This window comes from Macrotis lagotis, chromosome 1 (genome assembly GCF_037893015.1).
Source record: "Macrotis lagotis isolate mMagLag1 chromosome 1, bilby.v1.9.chrom.fasta, whole genome shotgun sequence".
Taxonomy (NCBI): Eukaryota; Metazoa; Chordata; class Mammalia; order Peramelemorphia; family Peramelidae; genus Macrotis; species Macrotis lagotis.
The window spans coordinates 251,628,308-251,651,780 of NC_133658.1; the positions used below are offsets into that span (position 1 = coordinate 251,628,308).

The 23,473-nt window shown below is 40.9% G+C and overlaps 2 protein-coding genes across 2 annotated transcripts in view; one reads left to right on the forward strand and one right to left on the reverse strand.

Annotated features, from left to right (window-relative positions):
• Nucleotides 1-9,361, forward strand: part of DDX27 (DEAD-box helicase 27) — a 27,924-nt gene extending 18,563 nt beyond the window's left edge. Inside the window, exons 10-21 of the mRNA XM_074210216.1 lie at nt 2,483-2,582; nt 2,729-2,870; nt 2,995-3,148; nt 3,356-3,437; nt 3,585-3,762; nt 4,465-4,571; nt 4,813-4,903; nt 5,105-5,199; nt 5,285-5,408; nt 5,641-5,728; nt 6,363-6,437; nt 6,523-9,361. Coding sequence (XP_074066317.1) covers nt 2,483-2,582; nt 2,729-2,870; nt 2,995-3,148; nt 3,356-3,437; nt 3,585-3,762; nt 4,465-4,571; nt 4,813-4,903; nt 5,105-5,199; nt 5,285-5,408; nt 5,641-5,728; nt 6,363-6,437; nt 6,523-6,541 — 1,255 coding nt within the window. The 3' untranslated portion in view covers nt 6,542-9,361. The remainder of the gene's footprint in view (nt 1-2,482; nt 2,583-2,728; nt 2,871-2,994; nt 3,149-3,355; nt 3,438-3,584; nt 3,763-4,464; nt 4,572-4,812; nt 4,904-5,104; nt 5,200-5,284; nt 5,409-5,640; nt 5,729-6,362; nt 6,438-6,522) is intronic.
• On the reverse strand, nt 6,237-23,303 carry ZNFX1 (zinc finger NFX1-type containing 1). The gene is made up of 14 exons (XM_074210215.1): nt 23,196-23,303; nt 20,245-20,349; nt 16,789-18,615; nt 16,196-16,327; nt 15,814-15,962; nt 14,697-14,840; nt 14,347-14,473; nt 13,881-14,125; nt 13,428-13,567; nt 12,713-12,867; nt 12,038-12,183; nt 11,607-11,717; nt 11,277-11,372; nt 6,237-10,579 (listed from the first exon to the last, which is right to left on the reverse strand). Exons 2-14 carry the CDS (start codon nt 20,303-20,305, stop codon nt 8,138-8,140), a joined length of 5,775 nt encoding a protein of 1,924 aa, XP_074066316.1. The 5' UTR covers nt 20,306-20,349; nt 23,196-23,303; the 3' UTR covers nt 6,237-8,137.
• Between the last annotated feature and the right edge of the window lie 170 nt (nt 23,304-23,473).

Below are 23,473 nucleotides of genomic sequence, written 5' to 3' on the forward strand. Positions count from 1 at the left end.
TATTTTGATTTTATTTTTCAGAATAAAATAAGTGTAAATACTCAAATTTATTAGAGTATATAAAAAGCAAATAGACTTGGAACCCAACAAAAATAAGAGGGTATAATGATTGTAGATGTCTCTGAACCTTGAATTATTATTTTTTTTAATTTTTATTAAAGATATTATTTGAGTTTTACAGTTTTCCCCCAATCTTGCTTCCCTCCCCCCACCCCCACCCCCACCCCACAGATAGCACTCCGTCAGTCTTTACTTTGTTTCCATGTTGTACCTCGATCCAAATTGGGTGTGATGAGAGAGAAATCATATCCTTAAAGAGAACAGAATTCTCAGAGGTAACCAGATCAAACCATAAGACATCTGGTTTTTTTTTTTCCCCAAATTAAAGGAAATAGTCCTTGTACTTTGTTCAAACTCCACAGCTCCTTATCTGGATACAGATGGTACTCTCCTTTGCAGACAGCCTAAAATTGTTCCCAATTGTTGCGCTGATGGAATGAGCAAGTCCTTCAAGGTTGAACATCACCCCCATGTTGCTGTTAGGGTGTACAGTGTTTTTCTGGTTCTGCTCATCTCACTCAGCATCAGTTCATGCAAATCCCTCCAGGTTTCCCTGAAATCCCGTCCCTCCTGGTTTCTAATAGAACAGTAGTGTTCCATGACATACATATACCACAGTTTGCTAAACCATTCCCCAATTGAAGGACATTTACTGGATTTCCAATTCTTTGCCACCACAAACAGGGCTGCTATAAATATTTTTGTACAAGTAATGTTTTTACCCTTTTTCCTCATCTCTTCAGGATATAGACCCAGTAGTGGTATTGCTGGGTCAAAGGGTATGCACATTTTTGTTGCCCTTTGGGCATATGAACCTTGAATTATTAACTGTTAACGCAGCCCTCAAATTAATTTTTATGGCAGTAGTACCCATATCATGTTTGTGTCCTAATTCTTTTTGTTCACTTTTTCTGTTTATAGCTGACTGATTTTTTTTACTGTTATTGTTGCCTTTATGGGGTAGTATGATCCCGAATAAAGAGCCAACTTTAGAATTAGGCATATACCAGCTATGATTATGGGTTTGTTACTTTATTACTCAGTGTCCCAGGCAAATCTTTTATGACTTGTAATGGCAGAGCAGGTATTATTCTCTCTGTCATTAAAGGGAGTTTCGATACCAGAAATTCCTTATATCAATAAGTCTCAGGGCTGACCAAACTCCCCCCCCACCCCCAAAAACCAAACTAATTTGTTGCTTTTGATTCTGCTTTTCTCTCCTGTTTTGCATCACTTTGTATTTTAGATCTTCCCATATTCCTTTGAATTTTTCATATGATGTAATAATATTACAGTATGTTCTTATGCCATAATTTTTTTTGACTCTTCTTCAGTGATTGGAAACTGATAATTGTTTCCAGTCTTGCTGCTACAGATAACAGTGATAGGATTATTTATATGCAATTGGTCTTTTTTGCAAAATTTTAATTATCCTACCTGGGGTTTAGTTCCAATTGTGGACACTGATGTATACTTTTGTATCTTTACTTCCAGACTGCTTTCTAGATAATGATTTTTGAGAAAGAATATTTAGGCATGTTCACTTAAAAAGTCTTGAGTGTTTTCTGTCCTTTTTCAGACTTCGACACACTTGTGAACTAGCCAAGATACATGTAAAGTGCTTTGTTACACCTTAAAACACTATGTAGGAGCAGCTAGGTGATGCAGTGAGTAGAGTACTAGCCCTGGAGTCAGGAGGACCTCAGTTCAAATTTGGCCTCAGACACTTAATAATTGCCTAGCTCTGTGACCTTGGGCAAGTCACTTAATCCCATTGCCTTAAATAAAAACAAAACAAAAAGAACACTATGTAATTGTGCGTTATTACTATATGCCCATCCTCTTCTCCAGTTAAACTCATCAATTTAGCAGTCTAGCTCTTCATCTATCTGATACTACTACCCCTATTCTAAATTATGTTTCTTTTGCAATATTCCCTAGCAATGTTTGTTTTTTAGGGTTTTTTTACAAGGCAGTGGGGTTAAGTAGCTTGCCCAAGGCCACACAACTATGTAATTATTAAGTGTCTGAGGCAGGATTTGAACTTGGGTACTCCTGACTCCAGGGCCAGTACTCTATCCACTGCACCACCTAGCTGCCCTCTTAAACAATATCCTTCCTTTTTTGCTCTCTATGATTGTAACCATTTTTTTTATCTCTAAAGCCAAATTATTGGTAAAGAAAACTAAATAAGTTCGACATGTCAGACTATCTTGTTATAAGACCCTTATTAGAAAACAGCCAGTTATGGGGTTGTTACTTGTCTCTTGTGCTTTGAATGTTATTTAAGCATTTGTATCTCAGATTTTTGTATCTGAGTCTTCGTCTGCTCCAGTTTTCCTCTGAAGTCTTGGGCATTTAGTGTTTTATTTGAAGACTGAGTCCAGTCTGTACTTGTCTCATGGTGGTCTTCTTTTCCCAGGATGCTAGATGAGTATTTTGAGGAACAGATGAAGGAAATAATTCAATTGTGTTCCCACCACCGCCAGACCATGCTCTTCTCAGCCACCATGACAGATGAGGTGGGCCTTTCCAGTTCATCTAAGCATGTGTAAACTCAGGTTGGCATGCTGAAGTATCTGGTGCCAGGGTTGAGGAAAAGAGATCTGTCTCAAGGGAATCCCCCTTTCTTTTGTAAACGAGTTAGAATTTTTTTCTTGCCTGGCAGGTAAAAGATCTGGCTTCAGTCTCATTAAAGAATCCTGTAAGGATCTTTGTGAATAGCAACACAGATGTAGCTCCATTCCTAAGGCAGGAATTCATTCGAATCCGACCTAATCGAGAAGGAGACCGGGAAGCCATCGTGTCAGGTGAGACCTTAGGAACTAGAGTGAAAGATTCGGGAAGGCTTTCCTTCTGTTTTTTTGAGCTTGGGGTTGTGGGTGATACTTTGACTTTTCTTTTGCTCATGATCTTTCTCTTTCTTCCTCTTAGCTCTTTTGACACGAACTTTTACAGACCACGTGATGCTATTCACCCAAACTAAGAAGCAGGCTCATCGTATGCACATCCTTCTAGGGCTAATGGGGTTGCAGGTGGGAGAGCTGCATGGGAATCTCTCTCAAACACAGCGTCTGGAAGCCCTAAGGTAAAGATATGGGGAAGGGATATAGGAACTTCACGAAAATCACATAAGTCTCCTGAGGTGGAATTAGATAAAGTCAAACTTTCTCATTAAGGTATAAAGTCCTAGTGTCAGAATTAGAAATAAAAATTAAGTTCTTCTAACTTTATGGTTTCCACTACTCAGTGTTCCCTGTTTACTGGGCCACCTTATCCTTTCTTTTCATTTAAGGCGCTTCAAAGATGAGCAGATTGACATCCTAGTGGCCACAGATGTGGCAGCCCGAGGACTAGACATTGAAGGTGTCAAAACAGTGAGACAACTAATCATTCTTCACATATTACTGAATGAACTTGTATTACTGAATGGGAGGCCTGTTTTTCTTGTTTCTTAATCCCTCAATCCCAGTCATCAAAAAAACCTTATTTTGCCTCTATTACTCTCAATTTCTTCCTTCCAGGTCATAAATTTTACAATGCCCAACACCATCAAGCATTATGTGCATCGAGTAGGCCGAACAGCACGTGCTGGCAGGGCTGGACGCTCTGTGTCCCTGGTAGGAGAAGAGGAACGTAAGATGTTGAAGGAAATTGTGAAATCAGCCAAAGCGCCTGTGAAGGCCAGGATTCTTCCTCAAGGTAGTTACTCTCTGGAAGAAACTAGAAATTTGACTATTGGAACAAAAAAATTGATTTGTAATTGTCAACAGGAATATCTCTTTATTCTTAATGTGTCTATTCTGAGGATAAAATCTAAACTATGCCATTCTGATTGAGAAGACAGACTTGGACCTATCTTTTTCTTTAAATTCCTTTTAGTCTTTTTCTTGATTTAAATTTACTTCCATGGATCTGTGAGCTTATCATTATGGGTAGTCCTTCACTGATAATACATTACAAACCATCTATGCTTTCTTATCCTGTACAAGGTTTTGTCTTTTATTAGAGGTCTTTTTTTTTTTGAAAGTTATATTTACCTTTGTACTACGAAGTTGTCTATTCCTTACTCTTCATGAGTGGCTTAGCTTTTTTTTCCCCCTAGTTCTATCCTTTTAAATTTTTTTTTAGGTTTTTGCAAGGCAAATGGGGTTAAAGTGGCTTGCCCAAGGCCACACAGCTAGGTAATTGTTAAGTGTCAGAGACCAGATTTGAACCCAGGTACTCCTGACTCCAGGGCCGGTGCTTTATCCACTACACCACCTAGATGCCCCACATAGTTCTATCCTTAATGATGTCTTATACCATTTCTGTACATCATAGTCATTTCCTCTTCATCCGTGATTTTTTTGTTGCTCTTATATGGATTATATACAGTTATATACAATTTCATTTCTCATTTAGATGTAATCCTAAAATTTCGAGACAAGATTGAAAAGATGGAGAAAGATGTTTATGCGGTCCTGAGACTAGAGGCTGAGGAGAAGGAGATGCAGCACTCAGAAGCCCAGGTAAATGACTTCTTTATTTTAGGGAACCTATTTTTGTTGATCCTGATTTGGTCTTCCATCTAGAAAATTGATAGCTGCTTTGGGATCAGAAATCATCTTAGCTGACAGACTCTTCACTGATGATATTTTGTGGAATAATGGATGTGTTTGTACAGATTCCTTATCAGTAACCAGCTGTAGCTCAGTGCTGATGGTTCAGTCTTGGGCAGGCATACTCTGCTTCACTTTTTCTTTCTCCTAGATAAATACAGCCAAACGACTCCTAGAGAAAGGTAATGAAGAGCCAGAGCGGACCTGGTTCCAGAGTAAAGAAGAGAGGAAGAAGGAAAAGAGTGAGTCATATGATCAGGCTCTCTTGATATATTTTAGGTTCTTAGTCACTCTCTTCATAAGGGAGAATAAGAATCTATAAATGGGAATCAGGGACTTTTCTTGAAGCATAACTTTTTACTTTGTGGTTGTTTGACTAACTTTAAGATAGAAATTTCATTGCTTAGGAAACTGTCCTTGAATTTTGTGTTCTCTTCTCTTAGTTGCAAAGGCCCTACAAGAGTTTGACTTGGCCTTGAGGGGAAAGAAAAAGAGAAAGAAGTTTATGAAGGACACCAAGAAAAAAGGGGAAATGACAGTGAGTTGGAGTCTGGATATCAAGGTTTGGGGAGCTTGGTGGGTTACAATTCAGAACCTTATTAACATTCTACCCTCCTCTATAGCCAGAAGAAAGGTCTCAATTTGAGATTCTAAAGTCCCAGATGTTTGCTGAGCGATTGGCTAAAAGAAATCGGAGAGCTAAGAGAGCAAGAGCCATGCCTGAGGAGGAGCCAACTCCAGTCCCAGGTAGGCAATTCTGTAACCTTAGGTCTTGGTGGGAGTTACAATCTGTGAAGGAGTGAATCTAATCAGGCAAAAACTACCATTTACTTCTGTGGTACTGGGTAAATAAGGCCAAGAACATTGCCTGATGCCCAAACTGTATGCCACCACACTGATCTAAACTAAGGGCATTTAGAAACTTAGTGAAGAAGGTGCCTACTGGGCCTGAATTTCTAACTAATCTTTCCCTTTATAGGCAGGAAGCAAAAGAGGGTGAAGAAATCTGTCTTTGATGAGGAACTTACCAATACTAGCAAGAAAGCTTTGAAACAGTATCGTGCTGGGTAAGATTTTAAATCACCTAAAATTATATTCAGTATATGAGTACTGCCTTATAATTAAAATGGTGCATTTAACAAAAATGTAGAGTGACAGATGCCAAATAAGTTCAGGAGTCCTTTAGAACTCTAAATTTCACTCTACTTAATGTTGTGGTCATGTTTTTTGAGTCCGCTCTAATTTCTCTTCTGGCATATGTGAGAAACAGATGGGAATTGTTATCTTTCCTTTAAAGCAGACTTTTTTTTTAATGTTAGCCTTGCTTACTTTTTTGAATGTTATTTTATTTTTTCCAATTACATGCAAAAAGTTTTCAACATTCATCTTTTTGTAAGCTTTAAAGTTCCACAATGCTATCCAACAGATAGAAGTAACTAAAAGTTTATAGATTCAAGTTGTAAACTTTAATAATGTCTCCACATTAATTATGTAGATAAGAAAATTTTCCCTCTATAGATCTACTACAAAGACAGACTAAGCAAAGAAGCTTATCTGGATGGAGCTTTTTCTAAAGGACATGTTTTCTTATTTTGGTCAAAACACAAAGGTTGCTTTTTTAGCTATTTGGCTATTCAGTTGTGGGGATAAGAAAATTGTTCATGTCCTAACATTCTGCATGATTTACTATGTTGATCACAGCCCCACCTTTGAAGAACGGAAACAGATGGGATTACTCCATCCCAAGAGAGGAGGAAACTTCAAATCTAAATCCAGGTAAAAGCGGTCAGCTTGCTGATTAAGATCCTGACTCTCTTCAAGTAAGTAGAAAAATGACCATAATTCTGATTTCTTTCCACAGATACAAGAGGAGGAAGTAGCAAATGCTACCTGAAGAAAAACTTAAAGCTTTATCTTTAATCCCTTTCCTAGGGGAAATGTAATTCCATTGTTCTTTTTGATTGTAAAAATCCTCTTTAAAAAGGTCTATTAAAACAGTCTCAGTAGTTTGCATTTATTTTAAAATAACTAATCTTTCTTTAAACATATTTAACCTAGTCTGCTAAGTTACCCTTTCAGTCAGATAAGAAACAGCCTTAATATTTCCTTGCCAGGGCATCAACTCAACTGAAACAATGTAATTGCATTTCTTTTGTAGGACTGGAAATGTGACAGTTACCTATACCATATTTTTCCTAAAAGAAGGGGATGGGGTTTGAGAATTCTATTCTTGCCTGAGAAGGAATATATTCTTTTGCTCTGTGTGATAAAGGTTGTGGACAGATGAAGTTATTAGCTTTATGAAGGAAAGCAGAACCAGAGGAGTCTGACTTATCCTAGAGAAGCTTAGTTTCTTGGTTAGATTTCGGCTGAAAAAAGCAGATTATAGAGCTAAGTTAACAGCAACTATTGGGAAGGAAATATGGACCATTTATTTTTGTCAATAATTGCTTTATTAATTGGCATCATATTCTAAAGTGCATAGTAAAGACAAAAAGGGAACGCATACATAAGGTAGGGGAATTTTGCTTGCAAACAGTAGAAAGGACCTGAGAAATCTATGTCTTTTATGGAACAAATGCCATGGAGGCAACACCTAAGCAGGACAGAGGGCCTGAGGATGGCCTGGGCCTGCAGACATTGAAGGCATGCTAAAAGCTAAAAGCTCCACCCAGGCGCAAAAGCCATGATAGAGGAATGATAGATGAAAGGGTTACATTTTTGCTAAGTAGGTGCTGCTGGTACTGAATGTCCAATTTATTCCAGTCAGGCATGAATGAGGCATGTCCTATGAGACAGCCTTGCTTCCACACCTGTTTAAACTTCGATAAAAAAAGCTTCTTGTCTTCTCAGAATTCAAGCCAATGGAAGTGTTACTGTTGTTACTTCTTGGTCAACGTGAACATGTGCAAGGCCCAAGTTAGGTGTAAAACTCTGTCATAGACTTTGAATTTCTGTATCATCTTCTGTGCCTTTTGGAATAACGATGGCCCCAAAGGAATGCAAAATATTCCAGTTGAGCTCCTTTCAAGAACAAATGTCTTCTATGTAGCTCCTTTGGGACAAAATTGGGTTGCATAGCTGGGGCCTGAGATGCAGTCATTAGTATTAAGCTCCTACCATGTGCCTAGTGCCATAATAAGCACTGTACAAAGAACATTTAGCTAAGACAGGCAGGAAGATAGGGCCAGGAGATTATCACTAGGCAACTTAAGCCCAAAACATGCACCAGGGAGGTTGACCTTACAGGAGAAAGAAAAGGGAAAATCTTGTCTATTAATTTTATTCTCGATTAGAGGTAAAGTGCTCACTTAAGCGCAGGACTAACTCTAGGAACAAACATTGGAAAAGTCGTAAAATGGATCAGTAGAGTGCCAAGATTTCAGGGAAGTCAGAAATAGCAGTCCTTTCTTCAGGGAGCCAAGCCCAGCCTGGCCATGGCTGAAGGAAAGGAAAGGTAATAGGAAATCATCTTCCTAGATCAACCTGCGGATGTCCTCAAAGTTCAACAGGTTGTTGGCTGTTTCAGACCAAGCTGCATGTTCGGCACCATCCATCTCTGAAGCCAATTGGTTGTTGCTTTCCAGAGTGTGGTTTTCACCACCAATTACTGCATCACAATCAGGACACTTACTCCTCTGCATTGCTCCTCCACAATTGTCAATTACATAGATATGGCCATTGGGACATTTGAACCAGTGACCTCTGGGATAGCCCAAAGCATTTACTATCTGTACACGCTCTTGGTCTGAGATGCCCAAGCCACAGCAAGGAAGGATAGCATCCAGAGCCTTCAATTTCTTCACCACCAGTTCCTCATTGTTTTTACTGAATTTAAAAGTGCCCTCCATGATCTCTCGAAGACTGGCCACCTCTTCTGCTACTGAACTGCTCATTTTTCCCCCTGTCATCTTGCACCGGACCAGAAGGTTCACCAAGTATGTTATCCTCTGTACTTCACTTTGGAGATCGTCCAATTCCTGGCTGGTAAAACTCAAACGCTCTTTTGCTAGCCACTTGTGGATTTGTTCCAGCCGAATCCTTACCCCAGCCCTCTCGTTGACTTCTATCTTGCTCAGTGATTCCTGTATGTTGGCCAAGCGCTCATAGAAGCTGATTTGATTTTCAGCCAGACCCAAGGCTTTCACAGAAAGATTAGACTGAGAGAGCTTTTCTTTTAGAATCAGATAATCATTAGGGAGTAACTTTTGGATAATGGTCTTTGCTTCTAGTAAGACCTGAAGCTCTTCCTGCCTGCTAGTGATTTCGCCAGCCGACCCTTGTATCTTCTCCTTGATTCTCTCAATCTCTTCCAGACGACGTTTTATGCTAGTACCATACCTAAGGTTCTTGCGAATGGGAACCTGACAGATAGGACAGACTTTCAACTTGATGGCGACTTCTTCATCTTTTTGTTCATTCATGTAGCGGTCCAGAGCCTGCACCTCAAAGATGTGGCTACAGTCCTCCAGTTGTACAAAGCGGGCATCTGGTTCATCCTCAAAACCAAAGAAAATCTGGGTAACTTCATCTTGATGGCACACACGACACTTTTTGGGGCATGGTTCCCCACACAGGCCAATGCAAGGATGGTTACAGGCCAGCAGCTTGGTACAAGGCACGTAGCATGGGGGTCGGTCACATGGCTCACAGCAGAGTTTGGTGCAGTGGTAGTGCTGGCAGTGCCAAGTACAAGGTTCCACGCATGGACTGCACAGCTCTCCACACTTCTTTTTACACTGACTGTGAACACAGCGATTCTGGCAGGTCCTTTGACAGGGGGGACACTCACCAATGCAAGGCTCCTGGCATTTATGGGAGCAGATGAGTAAGCGCTTGCAGGGACGCTGGCAGCGCTCGTGAAATCGTCCTTCATAGCAATCGTGGCAAGAGCCTGGGCATGGGTGCCCACAGTCTAAGACAGTGCTGCACTTGGTGGTGCACTTAACAAGGAAGCCATATTGAAGGTCTTCCACATTGCCACATTTCACCTGCTGGGTATGTCCACACTTGAGGTTGACAGTTACCATCTCAGAACAAAGACGAACACACTCTTCCCCACAGGAGTGGCTGCATCTGTGCCCACATGGCAGGAATTTGGGACAAGGTTCTTGGCAGCAGAAGTCTGACTCTGGCATGAAACATGGGACCATTTGTTGGTGTCCACAAAGGAGAATTGTTTTAGGGACCTTTACTTGGCAAGGGCCGCAGGGCTGGAAGCAGACTGATGGACAACGATGCCCATCAGCACAGAGGATTTTCTGACAGGGCTTCATACACTGGAACTCTTTGTGGTTAGAGTCATAGGGATGGCAGGCCCGAGTGCAGACATGTCCACAATCTAGTCGAAATTCACAGGGGAGACTACAGCCTCCTTCTGGCACCTGGTGAAAGTCGGTGGCTTTGGACACCAATGTATGTGTGTCAGGGTGGTTCTGACAGCATAACATCAGGGCACTGCCAATCTGACCATTTTCTCGCAGAGTGTGAAGGATCTTGCTCCACAATGGAACCTTGGCTAACATCCCCATATTCCCAATGCAGTACATTCCCTTTTTGGCTCTGGACAGAGCTACACAGATTCGGTTTTTGATCTTGAGGAACCCAACTTTCTCCTCTTTGTTGCTCCGCACAAGAGACAGCAGAATGATATCATTTTCTTCCCCTTGGTATTTGTCTACGACATGAACTTTCACACCTGCAAATGTTTTGGCTGGCATGAGTTTGCGAAGACAAAACAGCTGTCCAGTATAGGTTGTAAGGATAGTGATCTGGGATGGCAGATATTCCTGACACAGGAAGTACTTGCACAGTTCTACCACAAAGCGAGCCTCGTGCTGATTTTGGTGACTTTTGCCTTCTAGGATCTCTTGTTCAGGGAAGTCATGCTCTATGAAAAAGAGGTTGGAAGAGACCCCCTATGAAAATAAAAAGAACACATTGTTAATGACAGCACCTCAGCCTCACCACAACAACCCAACAATTACTCATTCATTAATTCCATTCACAGTATTTATTTCCATTTGTATATTTGTATTCTAATCCTAGGGATATGTTAACAAAACTAAGGAAAACTCTGAATTGGAAGTAATATTGGATGTTGTGGAGTCCCACCAAAATTTGAAAAAGCGTTCTGTGGACACCACAAAAATAATGTTCATTTGGTTCAACTGAGACAGTTGGGTTCTTATTGTCGCTACTCATAAGCTCAAGTTTTCCAAGATACCCACTCTCCCCATACTCTGAAGTGAAGATCCAGTTTGCTTCTTTCCCTTCAAATTTGACATAATTTTCCAGGACTTCCCCTCCCCCCCATCTAATACTTCTCAAACGAAATATCTTCCCTTGTTTCCTTCACTCCAATAGAAGAACCTTCAATAAAAGTTTGGATTCTACTTTTATTCCATCCTTTGCTTTTGACTGAGACCTTTGCATAATTACGTCTAAGTTGATAGACAAAACTGGGTTACCAAAGATTAAGTATGTTTTCTACTGAATACACTTGATTAAGCCAGAAGGAGCTTGGATCACTCTAAAGTTGGTTCTCTTTCCTTAAACAATTTCTGCCTAAACTGTCAATAATAACCATAGAACCATCTGTTTGAATAAACTCACCTTAATTTTTTCATACTTGAGAACAGAGGGATGATTTTCCAAATCTTGGTAAATATGTGGGGTTAGCAGCCGTGCAATTTCAGGACGCATGCGGTGCTGAAACAAATAGACAACACTTTTAAAACCTGAAAAGTGGGCAGATGTTCCAAAGGCAATCCTACTTTTGCTAGTGGAAAAAATTGGGAGAAAGAGAGAGCCCCTGACTCCCAACTAGCCAAATCAGCTACGCCTTTAGAGGAATAAAACTGAAGAGAACACTCAGTTTACCTAATATCAGGATTAAGAAAGAAATATATGTAAAATCCTTAGCCAGGGCCTATTGTTTCTCACCTGGTAATTCAGACGGACAAAGGGAAGGTTGACGTTTACTAAACGCTCAAAAAGTGAGACTTCTAGATTGAAGTTCTTTGCCAGGTCATATACATTAGCACTGGGGCGAAGCTGTGGGGAGTGGAGAAAAGCATATTCAACTTGACATTCTATAAAAAATAAGGTAGAAGAAAGTGCAAAATCTGATTGATGATTATATCAAGTGCCTGATTAGTATTTTTCAGGTTAGACTTTGTCAAGAGAATGGCAATAAAAAGAAATTATTAAAAAAAATTATAAAATAAAAAAAGGTCCTTACAACAATTCTACTAGGAGTCAAGAGAAGGAAATGAAGCACATCACTAGACATGGAATGTAGGAGTATGCAGGCAAGTTTTTTCCATATATGAAGTTCCTTTTTTTGGCTTTGTAAAAAGTAGGCCTGAACTTACCTGCTGGTGATCCCCAATGAGGATGAGATGCTGGCAGGCTTTACTTAGTGTGGCAATAGTGTGAGCTTCTAGCACCTCTGCTGCTTCTTCTACTATGACAATTCGTGGTTCAACTTTCTGTAGGATCTGGCGGTACTTGGCAGCACCTCGAGTATAGGGAGAAAGAAAAAACTCCTTGTACAACATGAAACCCTTACTCCAGTAGGGTAGCTCTCCTTTGTACCTACCTATACACCAAGCTAGGTGGTGCAGAGGCCAGTCTTCTGAGTTCTAACTGGACCTCCAACACTTACTAGCTGGGTAACCCTGGACAAGCCACTTAAATTCTGTTTGCCTCAGTTTTCTTCATCTGTAAAATGAACTGTAGAAGAAAACAAACCACTCCAGTGTCTTTTCCAAGAAGATCCCAAATGGGATCACAAAGAGTCAGACACAAGTGAACAATACACCCAGCACACACATTAATTTATGAGGTGCCACTGACTGGACTTTTTGCCTGTCAGCTTTAAATAGGGTCAGTAACTCATTTTTTTGAGATAAGCAAAACTCAGCCTAGTGAGTTTTCTGTCACAAAGCTTTATGAAGATGAATTTGTTTCTGTTCTAATTTGGTAACAGCTATACTCTTAAAAATAGTTATGGACTTAAACTGCTGATTTTCCTCATATTTACTTACCTGTAGTTGTCATGCCTACAATTTGGGCATCTTTGAGAATACAGAGATCTTCTTGTAGCTTCAGCTCTACCATTCTTTCTGCTGAGGCCTGGTATAGCCGTTCATGGTTCAGGATTCTTCTTCGGATGTCTGCCTGGTACATCTGCAGCCACATCCTAGGGAAAGTAGATGAGAGTAAGCAATTTGCTGGTATGATTGGTTATGAAGCAGAAGGGTTTATTCCTGTTTCAGTCTACACATTTGTTGAGTCTTTACTTGGCTGTATATTGTTATGACACTAGGAAATTCCTGCCTGAAGAAGCTAAATCTAATGGGAAGAGAGTCAAACAGATTACCTATGATAAACAGGAAACATGGGAGGAGATGGAAATGTCCAAGAATAGGGTATATGAACTAAGCAGATTAGCTTAAGGACTAGATCATAAGGTGACAATGATATTGTGAGTAATGTAAGTAGAAGGTAAGTGAGGATAGTTTTAAAGCCCATAATCTTAATGCAAGGGGCAACTGGGATTCTAAGATTCTACAATAATGAAAGGATCATAATTGCAGTTGAGGAAATGCTTCTTGCTGCTGTAAGTGGAACAGACTGAAGTGAGGAGAGGCAAGTGAAAATAGACTGGAAAAATGTCCCAAATGAGGACTAGGGAAACAAAAGGTAAAGTGGAAAAACAAATCACTGGTGCTACCAGACGGGGCAGAGTGAAGAGGATACCTATAGAGTTGCCATCGTGTATTCAGATCCAGTTGCCACACATCTTCTACTTCCTTAGCTTCTGTTTCAGTCATTGCATTCAACTTGCGGAGTTCTGCTTTCACTTTCCTCTTCATCTTTTTCTTCCGACTGTGCTGAGTCTACATGCAAAAAAGCACCAACAAGTTCAGAATCACAGGCTTCCATATTTTTCAACAACTTTTTTTCCCTCCTTCCCTCCTCTGCACATTATTTTAAAAATATATATTCAAGAAAAAAGCAAACATAGTTTTAAGAGTTTTAAAATTGCTCCCCCCCCCAAAAACCAAACCAAACACAAAGAAATGAAAGTACTGTGAGGGTCAGAATTCCAGCCTTGGCTTTTCTTTATAGTAAGTATATTTCTGCAATTGTGAATCCTTTCCTTCGTTCCACTTTTGGGAAGATCTAGATGCCAATTAAAAAAAAATTTACCTCCCATTCTCCAGTTGCCTGCTCCTGTTCAGGTGCTACTTGGCCATAGTTTTCTAATCTCATAGCCAATAACATTTTAGCCAGTTCTTGTACAGCTCCATTATCTACTTTTTTCCTCTGTCGAGGCCTAACAACTTCTTCTTCCTCAATCACTCGGTCTGCTTGGATCAGGTCAGCCTCTTCTGAAATCTCAATTAGTGCTTCCTCCTCCTCACCTTCTTCCTCTTCACCTCCTTCCTGCCGAGCTAAAGAAGAAATGAAGTGATGGTGGGGAAGTGAAACACATTTCTGACAAAGAAAGACAATAGACTCTAGGGAATGAGGAATTAAAGGAAGTCTTTGAATTGTGAAATGCAAGTGGATATTGTTTGAAAAATGGATGTTGATAAAAAAACCTAGAAAGTACATGTTCTCTACTTCTCCCCATTTCATTACCAACTTTTAGAAATTGTTATTTGCTTCTTACCGGCATTCTCAGGCTCTTCAGTAGGGGGTGAAGATACATTTTGAGTGAAAGCAGTAAAACCCAGGCCCAGCCATTCCAGGATCATTGATTGCTTCCAGCCCTTCCCTGAGTAAAGCCATTCAACATCCTGATAAAGGGAAAAAGCAGTAATGAGCAGTTATGAGCCAGTTGACCAGTGGAGGAAAATAGGTTATAGTCGCTATATAAGGATTTCAAAATAGTCCCTTCTCTCTGTCTTTAAATTACGATTAATAAAAGCTCCCCTTGCTGTCTTGGTGTACCCATACTCTAGAATTATGGGGAAGCAACCCAGATAGTAATATCAATTTAAAATGACTTTGGCAGCTTACCGGCCCATTCATCAGGCTGTTCCAATGTTGGGGGGCAATGTATTTCTGCAGGTGTCGTTCATGTACAACACCCTTGGTGGTACATTCCAAATGATGAGCCCCCTTGTGGATTTCTTGTTCTGACTGCTTCATTTCTGTCATGATCTGCTCAAGAAAGGAGATGTTCTGTGAAAATAAAAAAATACCACTCCCTTTTCCCCAGCACCCCCAAACAAATATTTGAAAATAAGGAAATTGAATTCAATAATAAAATTAGGGGAAGAGAAAGACATAGTGGACAGAAAGCAGGCTAGACCTTCATCTTGATCTTGGTTGTGACATTTATTGGTTATAAGACCTTGAGTATGTCACTGAATACTTGAGCACAAAAACAAGCCCTAATATGTTCCAGAATAGTTGCCAGATCTGCATTGTTAGATGGTAGAGGAAGTTTCTTCACTTAGATTTCCTTATAGCAAGGCAATTATAGGGATACGTGGATTTTGAACTTCAATTTGTAAGTATTCCTAGGAAGCAGTTAGGCTTATCAAAAATATCAATGGGGAAAAAAAAACATGCACTGAAAACCCACAGGCTGGCTGCCCCACTTCTGCTCCTCATCTTGCCCAAGTTTAGAAACTACTCAATCAAACCCAAGTTCTGATGTAACACACTTTTGGAAGATAGGAGAAATACAGGTTGCTTTTGTTTTTTGCAAGGCAAACGGGGTTAAGTGGCTTGCCCGAGGCCACACAGCCAGGTAATTATTAAGTGTCTGAGACCGGATTTGAACCCAGGTATTCCTGACTCCAAGGCCAGTGCTTTATCCACTACACCCCCAGGTTGCTTTTGGAACTTAATTTTCCAAACTGCTTTCATATCTATTGCCTCATTTTTGTGGTTTCCCTTCAATCTTCCAGGTAGTCTTGTTTTTTGTTTCTTGTGTTTTTTTTCGTTTTTTTTTTTTTTAGGTTTTTGCAAGGCAAATGGGGTTAAGTGGTTTGCCCAAGGCCACACAGCTAGGTAATTATTAAGTGTCTGAGACTAGATTTGAACCAGGTACTCCTGACTCCAGGGCCAGTGCTTTATCCACTATGCCACCTAGCTGCCCCCCAGGTAGTCTTAATTTGGAACATACACTTATATAGGCCCTCCGGAGATGAACAGGGAGGTTCCTTCGGAATTCTCGTTTGTTTCGCAGTTCTCTGAGGGTGAATTGCTTCAAGATTTCACTGTTGCTCCTTCCACCTACTCGAACGATGCTGGTCTTATGACATTTATATATTCCTGAGGAAAAAAGTGAATATGAGAAGTGAGAGGAACCACAAAAACATTCCTTTTGGATAAAGAGTACATTGGGTAGCTTTGACTTAATCAGAATCTTGGCATTTTCTATGTCATTTGGAAGAAAGATTGATACTTGCAGGTGTTAACGAATAAGATACTGTGTGTACATGATATGTAAATGGGAATGTCAGTACTGATATTCTAGTAGAGACAAGTTATCTTGCAAAATTTACCTTCTAGAAATTGGTCCAGGGCATGATTGGTATAGCATACAACAAGGATGGGGAACTTCCGCATGTTAATCTGCCATACTTGCTCATTAGTCAGGAGAGCTTGGACAATTTTCAGACCCACATAAGTTTTCCCTATAAGATAAGCAAAAATAACATTTAAGAAAATTATTTCTAGTAGACCCGAGGTCCTTATCCCTAATGGAGTGTGTGTGTGTGTGTGTGGGGGGGGGTCGAGGAACAGTAGTGCAACCAAAGAGGACATCAAGTTGTCTAAAAAATCCTTTTGAGATGCTTACGAAACATCTGGGAGTTCTACTAGTGTAATAGTTAATATTTACTATGGGTATTTTTCCTCAAGTAAAAACTGACAAAGCAAATCAAATTTATAATCTAGTGTCCCTTGGTAAAAAATGGCAAATGTTAATGATTGGTATTTGATTTAGAACATATCTCTTCACTTCCAGCAATAATTTCCAGCCTTATTCTATTAGTTCTTAGGAAGCAATCCTAGGTGGTTTGGGCATTGGAAACTCCCCCTGCACATGCCAATAATTAATGTGATAAAATTTGAAGACAAAATATCAGAACTTCACCTGTCCCTGGAGGTCCTTGAATAATAGCCAATTCCTTAGTAAGAGCAAATTGCAAGGCTGCCATTTGTGATTCATCTAGCTTCAGGGCTTCCTTTGAGGGCCACTGGCTAGGGTCTAAAACATTAACTCTTGGTCTTCTGTAGTCTGGAATGTTCCTTAGAGATGGTTTCCCCATTTCACTGGCTAAGCAATTATCTATTAGGGGTGTGAAATCGTATCTGCCACCCATTAACAAGTAACTAGGTTCTCGCACATATGATTCACAATCGACAATGTTCTTCTGAAAGGGAACATCTTCCTCCTGAATCTCCTGTAACCCTTCTAGCACATGTCTGTAAGCTTCAAAGTATGCTGTTGTTTCCACCATGAGAAAAGAGTCTGAGGGTTGAACCTCTAATAGTTGTTGACTCTGTTCATTAAAGCAAAGTTGTACAATTCCATGGTAAAGGTCTTCATGGTCCCGGTTAGATACAGTTGCGAAAAGAAATGTCTCAAAATTATCCTTGGACATGCAGACCAGGGATCCATAGAGCAGACGCTTAGAATTCTGCCATCGCACAAATTTTAATGGCTTTGTATCAAATTGTACCTTGTATACGATACCAGATGACGCACAAAGAGGTGTGATAATCCGTGTGTCAAAGTAGATTCGGATGTCATTGAACTTTTTCTTCCTCAAACCTTGATCTTCAAAGCTCTGAAGCAGTTCCAAAATCCCTTCTCTCAGGGGTCTAACAAAATCTTCTCGTAGGAGTCGGAAGTGAGTGTCCAAATAGATGCTAGTGCTCTCATATCTCCCTGAAATGATGTTTGGGCGAAGAAAGGGCTTTTCATCCAGGTGTACCTCATTGTATGTAGGGTAAATAGTCATCGTTCTATAGTTATCCTCATACTCTGCAGTTTGAGGTTTCACCAGAGTATAGGTGTCAACCTTTAGAGTGCCTTCACGTCTCTTCTCCTGCAAGTGTTCAATGATGGTCTGAACCTTTTCCAGGTTTTTTTCTGTCTCTTCTCCAATATCAATGCCAGAGGCTCTCAAAGCATTGAGAGAAGCTGGCAAAATGGACATCAACATGGAAGTTTCTTGAACAGAACTGGCTGGGAATACACTTACCAGGTCTTGAAGAAGTGAGAGGATGTTATTAATATGCTCTGGGTACTGGTGTCGAACAGCAGGGACAGACTCAGTTATCATTCCTGCCACATAACTGGGTAGGCACACTTTGAGGAAATTGGAGTTCTTCAAAATACCCAAGAGGTGCAGAACACTTTGTCGATCCATTTTAGAGCTACATGCCTTCCTAAGTACTTGGCATATGAGCTGAAGTAAGCCAGGTTTCACGAATGTATGATCTAGAAGATCCTTAAATCCAGAGTTAGCAGCAAGTGTGATGACCACCTCTGAAGGATCTTTCTGAAGAAGACTTTCCAGGAATCCAAAGCCAATCCTCTTTTGTTGAGACTGTTCCCCAGCCTTCTGATGTGGACTCCGCCATTTCATGGGATCTTTTCGAAAATGAACATTTTCAGCAGGTTGATGCCTTCTGTCTCTCCCATCTTGGTTCCCATTTCTTCTTCTGGCTTCATTTTCTTGACCATTTCTTTGTCCTCTAGCTTCATCATCAGCCTGTCCACCCTGGTATCTCCTTCCCTGATGGGGATTCCTCCCCATACCACTAAACCTTTCTTCCCTTTGCCATCGAGGAACAGTGTTGTTGTTAGCTCTAGCATCTCTTCTGGGTAAGTCTGTTCTTCCTCTTAGAACGTTAGCTGGTGGGTTATTTGCCCAATTTCTGGTTCTTTGTGGTGATTCTTCATCTATGTGGCCTAAACACAAAGGAAACATTCAGTAAGCATAAGGCCCTTATAACAGAAAGGGTCAAGGCACCCAACATAACCACAAAGAACAAACTGTTTTTAAAAATTATTTTAAATTATTTAAATTTGTTTTATTTAATGGAATAAAGAATAGTTTTCTTATGGTGACAGAAACAAATAAGATATAGAAGCCCATTTAATAAATATTAGAAAAACTAGCATAGTTCAGGAAATATGTGCACTATTATTAACAGTTTTTAATGTTGCCCACTGATTTCAAGCAGATACTGCTGACAACTTGTTGCTAATATTAGAAAAAATTCCTATTCAGTTACAGTTAGAAAAAAAAAGGACTGAGAGGTTTCTCCAAACCCTATTTCTAAGGTTTTTAGTTCAGCCAGCATAGCTAAATTAATATAGCTGTTTTTATGGGCTACAGTGATATCAAATGCAATGAAACTGAAGAGAGAAATTTATTGAACTTAACCCAGAATCAATGAGAGAACTTTAAAAGGCAAGGAAAAGGTAGGGTTTAATAAACTTACAGATATGAATCAGTGGAATGCTGGTTTGCAAATTAAAAAAACCAGGCACCTCTAGGACTTGGGCTCATGTAAACGGTAGTTTACTCACAAAGTATAGGTCTAAAAACACTAATGCTGCAATATGAGACAATACGTGAACCACATCTGGTCCAATAGAATGAAATAAGAGTGACATTCTTGAAATGGAATTTGATACATGAAATGACTTAATCCTCTTTTCTATTTTATCTTCTATGAAACAAATGATAGCTTTCATCCTACCCTTGAGGATTTAGTGCACAGTAAACGTACACATTGATTGCACAATGAATGATTGTTCAGAGTAGCAATGGATTTTGAAATTAAAGGTAAAAAATATTCTAAAATGTGACATGCAACTAAGCATAACAGAAACCTTATAGTGCTGAATTATGTCATAAAAATGTACATTCCAGAAAATTTCTGAGGTTTATAAGAAGATATGAAATAGATAAATATAATACAGAATAGAATGTGATAAGTGCCTAAAAGAAATGAAACTTTTGGTATCAACTAAGAATGCTTTCACTTGGGGAATCAGGGAAGGCTTGATGGATGAGATAGATTGGAGTGGCCTTAAAAGGACATATAACCAAAAATTTTCTTGTAGCAATGTGGGTAAGTTTCATTTTTTCCTTATTTCCACAGTGCTAATAAGTTTCTATTACTGCCTCCTGCCACCCAAAAAAACTACAGTTCCTCATTCATACTGCATCTAAAATTTCTGTGACCTATAACATATTTGGGTAAAGCAGAAGTTTAGTTTTAGGAAATTATAAGCAAGCAAAATAGACCTCTGTACTTCTCTTAACTGGGAATAACTGTGATTAGGTCAATACAAATCAATTTTTGACTCCTCCATGATATTTTCTTTTTAAATGAATGTAGCAGGCATGTAATCCCTTTGGGAAGGGGGAAATGGTTATCAGTTTTCTGGGCAATTTTGCTATTCCTGTGGAATAAACTGCTTTTCACTTAAAGGGAATTATGGATAGTTCTACTTTGGCCTGCCCTCTGTTTAGATTTTCAATTTTTAATTATAGTTTTCCTATTAAAAATGGGAGACCCTCCTTACCTCTGTGGGTGATATTAGAATGCCTTGGTGGGGGGTCTGGACCAGGTCTCCTGCTGTCCATTTCAGAAAGTGTCTTCAGTTACCTGATGTTCAATCAGCTTTTTGCTATAAAGAAATCAGTTTAGGTTAACTCTCAGTACTGCTTTAAGCACCAAGCAGCAAAGTCTTGTCTCAACCAGTTCAGTTCCTGAAGGATTCAATTTATTTGTCAGAATAAAATTAAGAAAAATTCAGTTGTAATTATGGTGAATTACTTGGGCATATCAAATTATAGGTAACTAAACAGTATTTGGTTTCTAATCTAAAGATAAACAGTGTAGTGGAGTGGAAAAGAGTACTACTGGATTTGGAATCAAGAGATGATTGTTGTTTGTCCTTAGTTCTGGCAGAAGATCATTATGTGCAAGTGAATTGGATTTGAGAGAGAGAGAGAGCAAGAGCATACATATACAAGTAAAAAAAAAACCCCAACAACCCTTGGCCTTGGTCCTATTGTTGCCCAGTAAATGAGAGCCAGAGTGGTTTTAGTCCTTAAGAAAGAAATCTAGCTCATAAACATCAAGATATCTTTCAAGGTTTCAGTGGTCAGAATTTATAAAGCACCCCCAGATAAGGGTATGATACCCTATGTGGACAGAGGGAGCAGGAAGAAAGCATGGAAAAAGGAAAGGAAAGGAAGAAGGAAGGAAGGAGCTGAGTTGCCTAACTGGTCAGTTCCAATTGGGGGTACACTCACATTGATTATTGTTTGACCTTCATTCCCATTACATCAGGAAATTGATGCTATGAAATGTACGTGAATTGGATTGAAGTGAGGGGGTGTTGTGCTAAGTCACCAGGCTTACTTCCTCCTTGAGAGCCATCTGAGCCCAGCAGCAAGAGATGACTCTTGATACTTAATTGTGTGACTGTGGTTAATCTTTGTTTCTTAAGGGGCAGCTAAGTGGCACAGTGGATTGAGCACTGACTCTGGAGTCAGGAGTACCTGAGTTCAAATCTGGCCTCAGACACTTAACAGTTACCTAGCTGTGTGGCCTTGGGCAAGCCACTTAACCCCACTGCCTTGCAAAAACCTAAAAAAAACCAAAAAAAAATCTTTGTTTCTTAATCTTAAATAGGGAATGATGCTTTATACATTCTTTTTTTTTTAGGGTTTTGCAAGGCAAATGGGGTTAAGTGGCTTGCCCAAGGCCACAAAACTAGGTAATTATTAAGAATCATTAAGTGTCTGAGGCTGCATTTGAACTCAGGTACTCTTTATTCCTGGGCTGTGCTCTATCCACTGTGCCACATAGCTGCCCCTCGAGTGATGCTTTATAATTAAATTATTTGAACAGATCTATGTTCTTCATTCTTTCAGTGTTAATTACAAATATTCTCTTAAATTCTCATCTCAAACTTTAACTGCACATAATAACAGCACCAATTTACTATGCTTTATTGTCTTTACCTACAAAGGAATGTTGATTCTTGCAGAGAAGGGCTATATTCCTTTATCTAGTATAGATTCATCGCACCATTTTACATTCATGTTCTTCATATTTTTAAACATATTTGTTTTTCTCACTGTATGTAGTGGTAGTTTTCAAGGCATTTTTTTAAGCTTTTTTTTAAGGCAATGGTGTCAAGTGGCTTGTCCAAGGTCACACAGCTAGGCAATTATGAAATGTCTGAGGCTGGCTTTGAACTCAGGTACTCCTGACTCCTGGGCAGGTGCTCTATCCACTGTGCCATCTAGCCACTCCTCAAGGCATTTTTTTTGCAAGGTTTTGAGTTCCACATTTTTCTCCCTCTGTGTTTCCCTTTTCCTTCCTCCTGACAGAAAGCAATTTAATATTAGTTCTATATGGATAACTGTGTTAAACATAAATCCATATTAATCATGTTGTGAAAGATATTTTTAAGAAAACAAAAAAAATCAAATGACAGAATATGAACACTTTACTTTTAAAAATTTCTATTGTTTTTCTTTCCTGTCCCATTTTTTCTTTCTTTTCTCTTAGTCCTATTTCAGAAAATGACCAATATGTAACATGTTAAACACAAATGTACATGTAAAATGTGAATTAATTAGACTTGTTAAGGGGATGGGGTGGGAAGGGGGGAAGAAAATTGTATAACACAGCTATACATGGGGATGATTGTTGAAAAACTTTCATGACATATAATTGGGAAAAATAAAAGATCAATTAAAAGAGAAAACATGCTAAGTCTTCATATTTTAAAGTGCCAAATGTTGTAAGCAAATTTTTCTCAAAGGAATAAATGCCTTGTAAATATGACGAGGGGCAGCTAGGTCATTCAGCTGATAGAACACAGGGCCTGGCGTGAGAAGATCCGAGTTCAAGTGCAGCCGAAGACATCTGCTAGCTGACCGGGCAAATCACTTAACTCTGCCTTGGGTCCCTCCGTAAAACGAGCCAGAGAAGGAAATGGCTAACTAACAGCTTTGCCTAGAAAACCCCAAGCGGTGTCAGCAGCACGGCTACACAACAAACATTAGCTAGAAAATCAGTATTTCAGAAAGCAAGAGTATACAGCTTAGTCCAGCGCGGTAGGATCCGGTTCTGGGGAGGGAAGTCCTCGGCCTGGCCGGGACCCCAGCATCCCGGACCGCCGCCTGCCCCTCCCTGCGCGCACGCAGCCGCGGGGGGCTCCCCGCAGCCGGGGCGCCCCCTCCGCGGCCCTCCCACAAGCCCCGGCTCCGCGTCCCGCGGGGCGTCCTCCGGCCAGGCCCGCGGCCCGGGGGCGGACCCGGCGGGCGCGGGGGTCCGGGAGGAGGGCTCCCCGGGCGGGGGCGGGGGCGTGCCCGCCGCGGCCCCGGCTCGTCGGCTTTGTTTCCCGGGGAGGGCCCGGCCGCGGGGGCCCGGCCGCGGGCCTGGGGGAGGGGCGGGCGCGGGGCTCGAGGACGGCCGCGGGGCGCGGCGCCGGGCCGCGGGGCCCACACTCACCGGGGCTGCGGGCGCTCCCTCGGCCGCGCCGCCTGCTCCGCGCGGGCTCCGGCTCCGGATGGGGCCCGGCTCGGTCCGGCCCCGCCCGGCCCCGGCTCCACTTTCAGTTTCCTTTCCCCAACAGCCGGGGCAGGGCGGGCGGAGCGAGGGAGGGCCGGAGGGAGGAGCCGGGGCCGGGCCAGGATCCGGGGCCCTGGGCCTGGGCCCGCCTCCCCCCTCCGAGGCGGAGGGCGCTCGCGGGGCCCGGCCGAGGCCGCGCGGCCCGAGGGCGGCCCCGC